The sequence below is a fragment of the Danio rerio genome, chromosome 7, assembly GCF_049306965.1.
Source record: "Danio rerio strain Tuebingen ecotype United States chromosome 7, GRCz12tu, whole genome shotgun sequence".
Classification (NCBI taxonomy): domain Eukaryota; kingdom Metazoa; phylum Chordata; class Actinopteri; order Cypriniformes; family Danionidae; genus Danio; species Danio rerio.
The window spans coordinates 31,862,990-31,875,749 of NC_133182.1; the positions used below are offsets into that span (position 1 = coordinate 31,862,990).

The following is a 12,760-nucleotide window of genomic DNA, read 5'->3' on the forward strand; positions in this document are numbered from 1 at the left end:
TGAATATTTAAATAACTTTTTACAAATGTAATTGTTTTTCTAGAAATTAATATACACCTGCATTAAAAGGGGTTAGTTCACCCAAAAATGAAGTGAAATGAAAATTTCTCCTGCTCCAGCTCCTCATACTCCTGCTTATGTCTTTCCCAACCCCTGCCACCTTCGTTTATCTTTGCAAAACGATTAGCCTAGATTAAAATTAAAAATATTTTGGAATAAATCCAAGAGCTCCGTCATTGCCCACAGATGGTCCCGACTCGTTCAAAGTCCAGAAAAATAACAAAAAACATCCTCAAAACAGACCATATGCCTGTAGAGGTACAATAATGAAGCTACAAGAATAATTCTTATTATTATACTTTCTTATTGCGGGCACAGGTTGTGCATTCATGAGAGCGTTGTGTTCTTGTTTGCATGTTACACTTGGTCATATCATGTGTCTGTGCTTTTTTTTAAGGGGTACCTAGTTTGCCTCTTTTACAAGATGTAAGATAAGCTTTTGGTGTCTCCAGAATGTGTCTGTAAAGATTCAGCTGAAAATACTCATCAGATTATTTATTATAGCCTGCAGAATCTGCTCATTTTGGTGTCTGAGTACAGTGTAGCTGTTTTTGTAGCATGTGGCTTTAAATGCAAATGAGCTGCTTCTCCCTGCCCATCGTTTTAAAGACACTTAAAACTTACAAAACTTATAAAAATCAGAGAGAGAGTTGGAACAGATATTTTAACTCCACTTTTTTTTGGCAAAAAAGTGTAAAGTATAGAAACATGGTGCATATTAATCAATTTGGTGGGTGGGGAAATCCACACTCCATGACACGTTGCGATGGGTCTCAAAATCACTGGGGTTGGGGTCCTATTTTAACGTCAGGAAATAAAAAAAAAAGATTTGTTTGGTTTAGATCACTCCAATATGACAGTGGACACACTATACCTACACACAGTTCTGTCCAAACAGCTTACAAAAGTTGATTTTCATCATAGGTCCTCTTTAAAAAAAGAGGAAGTCGCATTGGCAGCTGCGGTATACATTAGTCTGGAGTGCTCTTGAAAGTGCACCCTATACTGACATTGAGGGGAGGAAAATATAGAATAAAGTATTATTCTATATAATAGTAATATAGATAAAGTATCACTAAAGTATTCTTATAGCTTGATAATATTCCAATTACAGGTCGATTTGTTTTTCTATAGAATCTCTTTTGTTATATTATTATTGTTTTTTAATCTAAAATGATTCAATTCTATTCTGAAAATGAACCAAGATCTCCGGGTTTGGAACAACATGAGGTTGAGTAGATATTACTTATTATTTAATAAGTAAATAAATAAATGAAATAACACTTTAATAGAAATGTGATTTACAATTAATTGTGATAATTTGATCATGATCATTTTTAAAGTAACCCTAAAAACTTTGAACAACAGTATATACACAAACAACGTATTCGTTTCATTTTAAAGTGATTGAATATCCCATCAATGTTAGCTCACTCACATTCAGGGCTTCCATGTCTTTATGGTACTCTCCTTCCCAGTACTTTGGCAGTAAAGAGAATATGGAGTTTTCTGTCACCTGGCTCCCAAACTGCGAGTCTAACCAATCTGACAGAAGATCCTTGGCCTCCTCCAGTAAGACCTAAAAAAAGACACAATAATGTGCCACGGAACGACATCAGCTGTATGTTTTGGAACAGAATCAGTCACATGCTGCTGATCAAACTGGGTCACATAAAATGTTTTTTTTAAAAGACGTACCTGTGCCTGCTTCTGAATTGAATCCTGCGCAGCCTTGCTTTGCACTGCCACCTGCAGGGGACCCAGAGCGGCATCTACTGCTGAATCTAGTCTCTCCAGCATCTGCTTCTTATCTGGGTCAGTAGTCTCAGCAAGCTTGGCTTTAAAAGGCTAAACACAATAAAACCAAATTACATTAAAGCACAGTGGTGTGGAAAGAGATGAAAAAAAGCTATGAAAACATTTGCAGAAAGGCCAGTCCTTAACTGTTTGAGCCCGTCATGCTTTAATTTTGTCTTCAGAGCTAGTTAGAAGAAAATCATTTGTTTTCATTAGTTACTGGCAGCTCTGTCAGTACTTTAGCAGCTTGTATAAATCTTTATTATTGTGCTAATGTTCACTAGGAGAATTTGCTCAACCTTAAAGCAAGGCACACTGATAATGACTGAAAATGAGTTTAGTGGAATCAGAGATAGACCTGAACAAACCCAAGGTTTATATGAAATGGACATACAACCTTTCTTCCCTATTGTGAACGATATCAAAACTTTCTCGAATAAAAATAATAATAAAAATATTAAGTTTGGATCAGTGTTGTTTTTATGTATGTGATCTATTCATATGAGTGACGAAAAATACAACTACAAATCTTTTTCAAGGAAAACTCATTCAGGGTTTGAACTCTTTCATTCAGAATAAATGATAACAATATTTTATTTTTGACCAAATGGCACTTTTCTTCTCAGACAGTGAGTTGAGTAGCTTACAGTTCGCGCTGTTAACACATCCTGCAGGATCTGAGCGGCACTGGGCTTCTTCTCTCTGTACTGCTCCAGCAGGTAATTCTGTCTAGCTCTTTTGATGATCTGAAACAAAGAGGTCACACTGGTGATTTTATCTCGAGAACACAGGGTACAGTCTAAAACATATTATGCCTAATAAGCTGACAAAGACTGTAGTCATGCAAATGCACTAAACTGGTTTCTTTTATCACAAACAACTGAGCATAAATCAATTGGCACATCCAGATTTTTGCCCATTACCCTAGTTTTGCCAGTATGTAGTGCACGTGTGTAATGTGTGATAGGAAAGCATTCTCATGACAGATTAGAGCACATTCAACCACTAAAGGCTTTGTTTTTGGTAGAGAAGGAGGAAATACTGTACATTGGAAACTGTTTCTTGAACCAAGAAATTCTGAAAAAGAACTTTTCACTTCAAAAAATAAAAGGCACAAGGCTAAAACAGGTTTTGTATATACATATATGTATACAAATACATATTTTATAAAACACACATTTATTTTTTATTATTATTTTCATAACCTTAAAGGCACATAATGTTTGTTTTGTTGAAGTTTTTTCACCTCGGCTACAATCTGACTTTTATCTTCTTTAGATATGAGACCAAGTTTAAATGCAGTGCCTACACTCCCAGAAAAAAAAGGTACACGGTGGTACAAATAATGCTCCTTAAGGAACAGTTTTGTACCTTTGTACAAGTTGTACTGTTTAGGCTTTTGCTTTCCACTCAAACGTGAGTTGGCAAAAGTCCTGCATATGCAAAGTGTTCATGCAGACATCTTAGTATTGTAAAACTAATCAAACATAGTGCACATCTCATTACAATACTTTTGCATAATTCTATTTCTATTGTAAAATCAAATCAATCAAATAACTTTTAAGTGATTACAAAGTATTGTGTGAAAACTGGAGAAAAAAAATGTTTTATACTGTGCATGGGAGAATGTATTTCTGTAACATTTTTGTAAAAGTGTGAAATGTTAAGCAAAAAATACAGCCTTTGATTAATGTTAAAGTATTTTTTATTCTTTAATTCTATTGCATTTACACAAACAGAAATTTTGTTTAAACATTGTTTAAAATGTTTTTGATGTTTTATATTTACTGTAAATAAATTAAACAGTTTTGATATGGCAAAATGCCTTTAAATAGTTCTTGAAGAAACAAATTTGCACTATTAGGGTACAGTGTCTTGTCACTGTAGTGATACCTTCATGGATCAGATTTTTACCTTTGATTAAGGTAAATTTTTGCATTGCTGGTTTTAAAAAAAAACCAAAGGTACATTTTGGTTTCCCATGGTACAAATCATGTCCTTAAAGGTACAAACTGCAATGGTACAAATTTGTTTCTTTGTCTTAAGGTACAACTATGTTCCACAAAAAGGTACTTCACCAGTGACAAGGGTTTGTACCTTCTTGGGTGCAACATTGTACCATTTTTTCTGAGAGTGTATAGAAGATCATCATACACTGTAAAAATCTATACCATTGCTTACATTACACCCTGCTGTCAAAAGACCATCGGAATAAAGTTGTAGAAAGAAACAAGTTAGGAAAAGGCTAAAGGCTGGAAAAGTTATTTGTAATTTAATTTGATTTCAGGCTGTGTGACAAATAAAGTCATTATTTCAAAGGCGTATAATGATTTTCTTTAGGCACTACATATGCACTAAAGCACTGAAGATTGGCATGTATTTAAGTCAGGGGTGTCCAAACCCGGTCCTGGAGGGCCGTTGACCTGGAGAGTTTAGCTTCAACCTTTAGCAAACACACCTGAACCAGCTAATCAAGCTCTTAGATATACTAAAAATTTCTTGGAGCTAAAACTCAGCAGGACACCGAGGCTGCAGGACCGAGTTTGGACACCCCTGATTTAAGTTGAACATGTAATTTTCATGTAAGTGGCGGCCACAGTTAATGGGTTAAGGTCGACAACTGTACAGATTGTGCGCAAGCACTTCTCTTACTTTGTCATCAATGTCTGTGATGTTCATACAGTAGAAGACGTCATACTTGAAATAGTTCTTCAGTATTCTCCTAAGTATGTCAAAAGAAATGTAGGACCTGAAAGAACAAGGACATTGAATCGTTGTCAAATACAGAGAACCCATACATAAAGACAAATGCTGAATGAGCCTTGGATGGAAAACTTGATTTATTCTTGCTCTCTTTGCTCATCAAACTGCATTCAAACACTGCAGCCCGGAGTGCTTTGTGATTTGGTTTACAGCCTCACATACACAAACGAACAATTCATTAGCCGGGACTGAATGCCTGAATGTCTGTTTCAGCCTTTTCATTGACCACTGTGCTATGTCTATTGTCAGGCTGTAAACAAAGAAGAAACTCTGTGAATGGATGAGGAATATGTCACCTGGCGTGACCCATGTGAGAAGCGTCATACACCGTGGGGCCGCAGCAGTACCACAGAACCCGGTTGCCCTTCTGCGGTACAAACACCTCCTGTAAAACATAAAACAGCATAGATATTATTGATAAATGGAGTTTTTTGCTATTATACAGATTCCAATCAACATTTTTGATGATAAAAAAAGAGCTAATAAAGGGACTAAGCCAAAAAGAAAATGAATGAATGAATGAATGAATGAATGAATGAATGAAAACCAGAGCTGCAGTTATTGGAAAAATCTGATATTGCAGTATTTTATTTTTTGCGATAAATATTGCAATATGAATACAGTTTCACCAGATGTTTCAAATAGCTGTATTTGACTTTTTTTTCGTTTTTTTTTCGGGTGGGGGGGTTTGGGGGTTAGTATTTAGGTAGTGAAATGATGTATTGTACAACCCTATTTAAACAATTAAAAAAAACTATTAATATTTTTCATTTGTATTCTTGCAGTCAACAAAGATGGCAGTTTCCTTGTAGACTATTCATTACTAATGATGCAAATAGCAGAGCATAGAGAGTAAATTGTGCTTTTGTGAACTGCCCCACTAATGTTGTTTCTGTAGTTGTTTTTTAGTTATTAACCTTGCCCGGCACTCAACCATGTTGCACTGGTGAAAGGTCTGTAAGCATGACATACTGTAGAACACATTACTTATGGCAAACACATATACGGTAGACGTTGGATAGTGCATAGCACTTTGTGGATATAAAATAACAATATTGTACTTTTTTTTTATTGTGCTTTGGACAGGTGAGTGGGCTTGACAAACCACCTGTATAAAACACACACTTTCATCTCTTTGACACTTTAGCAGATACTTGCACCAGTTTTGCACATTTGCACCTGACACTTTCTTACAATCACTTCATTAAAGTGCATTTATGAAGTGAGTGGGCTTGACAAACCACCTGAAGAAACACTCTTCTCTCTAATAAAAAACTCCCTTTTCTTTACTCTCCACACTTAATTCTCCGAGCACTAACAGTTAATTTGTATAATTAGCATGTCTTGTGTGTATTGCCTCTTTTTGCCAAATCGCTAAATGCCTCCTCAATTGTAAGTTGCTTTGGTCAAAATACTAAATGTAATGTAATGTATTTTTTATTTAATGCCATGTCAGCAACCAAGGCTATTTTCATGACAACATTTCAATAATAAATATACAATTAAAAACAACAAACAAATGAATACATGAATTAAATAAGATATTTAGTGTTAATACATAATAAAAAAAAATCCTGGTGTCACTTTGATAAAAATGTCCTAAAAGAGAGTTTATATCATAAAAAAGTCTTCTGGAATCATTAAAAACAGGACAGTCCAAAAAAATGTGCTTTACTAAAAGACTAAATGTAAATGTAGTATTGATGAAGAATTCATTATGGGATGACATAAATGAAATGCTTACAGAATAAATAAATCTTAGAGAACAACATAAATGCAGAATTTAATGTTTGCTGTTGTTTTCATCAAAGCAGAATGTTTAAATTCTTATAATATGCTCCGTATATTTGACGAGTTCAGATGCAAAAGTCTTTGCCATTTTTCTCATGCTTCTGTGTGTAGGTCCAGTAAGTTCACTATTAGAATCATTTACCCTTTAAGAAAAACAACTCGGCTAAAACATGCACTACATATTGACTTAAAATGTTCTGATTCTTTACTATTTACTATCATCAGAGCTGCAATTATCTGGCTAAAAATGTACTATTGTAATAACAACAACCCCAGCCCTAACACAATTGTAATTTGGGGGAAACTATGACGATTTAAAATAACAAATTAGAATTATTACATGTGCAACTGAAGACTCAGGTAATGGTTGTTAAAAATTTAGATGGTCACTGAATTCAGTTTTTTTGATCAAATTAATTCTTTGTTGTTGAAAATTGAGTATTCATTTCACAAATACAAATATTGCCTACTACTAACCACATACTTTAGTTTTGTATTACGTATACATAATAAATATATATAATACACACATTTATGTAATGTCAATTTTTTTATTTTGGATGTGATTATCTATTATTAGAAAAACTAATTTCATCAAATACAAAATTAAACTAATTTGAATTAATTTGTACTAAAAGCGTATGATTATTAAAAGAAGGTTTGCTCTCAAATCCCAGCCCTCAACCCAACCATTACGAGCAGGGTTATGATACAAATATTGCCTACTACTAACCACATACAATACATGCTGATTTGTTGGCTACTTTGCTACTCTAAATATGCTTTTAGCTATCAAAATAGTATTACACAATCAGTAGTGTATTTCACAGCAATGTGCTGTGTTATATATCTTTCAAATCGTACCTTGGTGCGCGTGAGGCTGTTGTAAAGACGTAGCTTTGAAATGTCTGTTCCCTCTGGAGGAGACCATGGTGGCTGCACCCGTTTTCCCTTCGCTGAAAAATAACACAGACATTTAAAAAAAAAAAAAAAAATGACTGATTAGTACAAAAATGATTCACTTTCTTTTCTAGCATGTGTGTGGAGACAACAGGTGCACCATGGGAAATAGCTGTTGTTGCACACCTGCTGCGATACAGAGTACCCTCCAGTAAAACTGGTAAAAATGAACAAAGCAGACAGTGAAGAATGTCTTTGTTTAATCTTTTTTATCTTTTGCTTAAAACACAGCATGTTTTATTAAAAGACAAATATCTTTGTTTAATATATGTGTGTGCCACAAGAATTGACACAAATTCAACTCATGAGCAATACTGATAGTTTTACATTTACACCTGGGTGACTACTAAAACAATGGGCCAATCATAAAGCCAAGGGCAATAATATCATTGTTATTTTTAGTGAAAGGTTGTTAAGCATCACAAAACCACAAGTGGCCGTAATGGCGAAAAACTGAAAATGCCAACACGATCTTACAGCAATTTGTTTTTATTCAGTGGTTAATTCGTATGATCTCATTCATTCATTTTAGTATCAATGCTCATCCTGCTCATAATGGTTGGCTTGAGGACTAGGATTTGGCAGCAAACCTCCTTTTAATAATCATACGCGTTTAGTACAAATTAATTCAATTTGTACGAATTTTTTTTTTTGATTATAGATAATAACATCCAAAAATAAAAAAATATTGACATTACATATGTGTGTATTTATTATATATATTTATTATGAATATGTAATACACACACACACACACACACACACACACATACATACATACATATATATATATATATATATATATATATATATACAAAACTATACAATCATTCTTATGTTGCATAGCTATTTAAATGTATACAGTATATAATTTATATGATTTACATAAACATATTTCTCAAATATATGCATGTGTATGTATTTATATATACATAATAAATATACACAGTACACATATACATATTACGTCAAAACAAACTTTTTATTTTGAATTAATCACGATTAATCTTTGATAAAAATAGTTTTTTTAGCGAAAAGTGTTCCTCATAAGATCAGGCTAAAAATACCTATTTCCACCATGAGGGCAATAATTAAGAAATTCCACTCAACAGGAAGTGCTTTAAATCAGCCTGAAAGATGAGGTTCAGGGGGCAAAAAGCCATTAGAGCAGGAGTGGCCAAACTTTTTCGTATAACGGGCCAAAAAACAAATACCATTATGAGCTGTTGGCCGAAGGTAAATATATCAACCTATATTACATTTAAGTTGCTATGGGTATTTCCTAATGTACTTCCTAATAAAAAAATAAATAGAAAACATTACTGTAATTTGTATTAACTAATGCAGTATAACTCTAACATTATAACACATAAGAGTGAACAGTGTTCAACGCTGAATACACTAGTCAAGCAGAATTTGCCTTGATTTGCTTACGAAAGTCTCTGCATTGTCCTCTATCCATCAGTTACATTTAAACTAAATCTGATTAATTTACAATATTTAATTGAAACAATTTAATTTCAATTAGCTTTTAACAATAAAACAAACTTAAAATTACATTAGATTTGAAAAGACTATCTCTAAGCAGTCCCTCCCTCTCTTCTCAGATGGGATGGTGGGCCAAATGTGGTTACCTTGGGCCAACTTTGACCCTAGTTTAGGCATCTCTGGATTGATGATGTCAGAATGATGACAATCTTACATAATTTATTTTTTATTTAATATATACAAATTCTTGTATAAATGTATTTAAAAACAGAAATATTGTTAAAGTGTGCAGAGGTTTCCACTATAGTGACCTTTTAAATAAAGAGAAGTAAGAACACTAGTTCTTGACTTCATTTAAACTGGTATGAAAATTCAAACCTTCTCCTAAACATTCCTAAAACTGGTCAAACAAAAGAATAAAAGATGGTTATTGATTTTAGAGAGAGAACACAAAGCAAAACTCATCCCACATCAATTAAAAGGGAGGAAATTCAGTTAGTAACAACAAATTATAAATATTTGGGGGTGATGTTGTACAATAAACTTAAGTGGTATGTATGAGCAGACTGTGTAAGGCAAGAATGTCAAACTCAATTCCTGGAGGGCCGCAGCCTTGCACAGTTTAGTTCCAACCCTAATTAAACACACCTGATCAAACTAATTGAGTCTTTCAGGCTTGTTTGAAACCTACAGGTAAAGCTGCGGTCACACTGCACTTTTCTCCCCATAGACTTCCATTTATACGCACATGAATGCGTTGGACCAGAAGTTTTGCAGTTCACTGCATTGGAAAGTTTAAGCTTGGTGAACTCTGACCTGCGAATCAAACATGATTACGTGAGACCAATTGAAGATCAAAACATAACCTCTAGACAGAAATGTAAAACATGGACCAATCGCAATCCCCATTTTTGTAGCACCATACGACAGAATTTTGCATGCACAAACTCTACTGTGACTGCAGCATAAGTGTGTTAGAGCAGGGTTGGAACTAAACTGTGCAGGGCTGCGGCCTTCCAGAAATTGAGTTTGACATCCCTGGTGTAAGGAAAAATCTTCAACAGAGAATGTGCTTCTAAAAGAAACTATTGTCTTTTAATGTTGACAACACATTGTTGATCATGTTTTATAGTGCTTTTTATAGTGTATTGCAACATTTTGTGTGATCTGTTGGTAATGCCCAGAAGAGGTCACTGGGGAAGATGGTAACAACAGCCAGTAAGTTGTTGTGAATAAAACTAAAGAGCATTGATAGTATAAGAAACAGTACTAAATAAAGCAATCATGTTGCCAATCCTGAGAGACATCTTTTATTAAACGCCTTCCAATTGTTACCATCAGGTTGTTCATATTGTGTTTAATTCCTCCTCCATCAGAAGCAGTTGATGGCCAGTAGACTGGATATTTATTTAGAGTAGGGGTAACATGTTTTTATGTGATTTATTTATTTATTTATATATAAATATATGTAAATATATATGTAAATATAAATGTGTATATATATATATATATATATATATATATATATATATATATATATATATATATATATATATGTGTAAAAAAAAATAAAAAAAAAATAAATATATATATATATATATATATATATATATATATATATATATATATATATATATATATATATATATATATGCCAAATATGAAATGTCAGATGTCTCTGTGAATGTATGCTGCAAATGAAATTTCCCTACGGGGTCAAATAAAGTTAATTAACTAACTAACTAATTAACTAACTAACTATCCTAACAAATTGCTGAAAGAGTTTAAAACAAATAAAGCATGTCAGTTTATTGTTAATATTTTGAGTGAAACGCCAAAAACATCTTTTTTATAGCCTATTTTGCTCACATTTACTAAGGGAGACAATAATAGCGCAGGGCGCTGTATGGGGGATTTCTTTCTCGCCCGTAAAAACAGAAAACATGGATGTATATGACTGTGAAAGTGAAACAAAATTATGTGCAAACAAACCCTGTGTCTAAACCACAAGCACCTCATTAAGGAACAATCACCAGTGATTCAACCCGTTCCTCTCCTGCACAGAGCAAACTTGAGGGACGGTCTTGTTTTGACTGTAAATAGTCAGTCACCTCAGCTTATGTACACTAACACACCCTCAGACTCATGCAAACACACACTGCAGATATCCTCCGCACAAAAACCACTAACTCAAAGTACGAAAGCTACAGCTACGGCCTACGTTCATGCACCCTGAGTTCTGTCTACTCACTGCTGCATTCTGGGCTCTGGTCATTGGCTTGGGGCTTCAGGAAGGCTATGTGTTTGTACCAGCGCAGGGCATGGACATGGCGCTCAGGTGGGGGCCTGCAGAGAAGCGCAAAGGCTTCTGCGTCCGCCTGCGAGGGCCCGTAGCCAGCCAGGTAACTGCGACTGCTCAAGTACTCATTCAGAGCCTCAACCAAGCGAGAATCCTCACTTATGCGCAATAAGAAGCCATAATCAAAGGCTGGGAAAACAAAAGGGCATAGAGAGACACACACAAAAACACACACACAGACACAGAGGAGCAGACGTTAGAGTGCTACGGGCCCATAGAGAGTGACTGTGATGATGACACCTGTAATCCTCTCTAACCTCAGCACTCTCAAACGTAAGCTGTCATAATCAGCTCACACACACACACACACACACACACACACACACACACACACACACACACACACAATTAAGCAACAATACAGTCATAACTATGTCAATTAACTTAATAATTGAGGGTACGTTCCAGAATTAGCTTGTAGTCAAATGGAAAAATGAAAAACTAAATATTTGAAGTGGTTATGCAACTAAAGATGGAACATATTGACATGATGCAAATAAACAAATTAACTCTGTGACAATAAAAATATTTATTTCTACAACATTGTAAAACCCAAAAAGTTAAGGTAACTCAAACCATTTGAGGTAACCGATTGCAACAAACCATTTAAGTTTAAAAACTAATCCTAATGGGTTCTGTTAACTTAATCCATTTGAGTAAACGAAGCAATTTGAGCACAGTAAAACCCAATAAATGAAGAGAACTCAAACCAACTGAGCACTGTAAAACCCAATAAGTTAAGACAACTCAAACCGTTTGAGGAAACCGACTGCTATAAACCATTTGAGTTAAAAATCTAATCTATATGGGTACTCTGAACTTACTCCAATTAAGCTGAGGTAATGAGGTATTTAATTATTTCATTACATTTAATACTGAGTTCAAAACTACTTCCAAATGAGAAGAATTAACTTTCAGTCAATGTTGAGTTAACTACACTTTTTTATTTTATAAAGTTGACTGTTGGGTTTTACAGTGTATTAAAATAATTTTCATTGAAATTAAGCTGAAATACAATAAGTCATAAAAAGATCTTGACGTAAACATGAAAAAATGGCTTGAGTAATTGATTATAATATCACATTCAAAATGTCAAATGCCACCATATGAAAGAATTAAATTAAATTGACATACACTGTAAAACCCAGTATGTTAAGTTGACTCATACTGTTTGAGGAAACTGATTGCTGAACACCTTTTTAAGTTTTAAAAACAAAATGGTGTGAGTACTGTAAACTTACATAACATTAAGTAATATACGTACATATAATATTTATGCTGATATCATCAAAAATGTAGAGAATTAACAACTTTTTAAGTTCATTTTTTAAAATGGTATGAGTTCAGTTCAGAACAGATTAAGTCCAAACAACTATATTGCCATTAGGGCTGGGCTGATAAACGATATTATATCGAATCGCAATAAAATTGATGTCAATAGTAATGATAAGCTCAATGATAAACTTTGTTACTCTATATTTATCTAAGAGCCAATCATACAGCAGAAATGAACAACAATAGGAATCTAAAAGTCTGTTGATA

The 12,760-nt window shown here is 33.9% G+C and overlaps 1 protein-coding gene across 2 annotated transcripts in view; it reads right to left on the bottom strand.

Moving 5' to 3' along the window:
- cars1 (cysteinyl-tRNA synthetase 1) overlaps positions 1-12,760 on the bottom strand; it is a 34,868-nt gene that overhangs the window by 19,882 nt on the left and 2,226 nt on the right. The window contains exons 2-8 of one of the 2 annotated variants that reach the window (NM_001118900.1): positions 11,111-11,347; positions 7,276-7,367; positions 4,917-5,005; positions 4,510-4,606; positions 2,505-2,603; positions 1,759-1,908; positions 1,499-1,639 (exon numbers count right to left, since the gene is read on the bottom strand). In NM_001118900.1, the coding sequence (NP_001112372.1) occupies positions 1,499-1,639; positions 1,759-1,908; positions 2,505-2,603; positions 4,510-4,606; positions 4,917-5,005; positions 7,276-7,367; positions 11,111-11,347 (905 nt within the window). The remainder of the gene's footprint in view (positions 1-1,498; positions 1,640-1,758; positions 1,909-2,504; positions 2,604-4,509; positions 4,607-4,916; positions 5,006-7,275; positions 7,368-11,110; positions 11,348-12,760) is intronic. The other variant, XM_005168859.5, reaches the window with a different exon arrangement.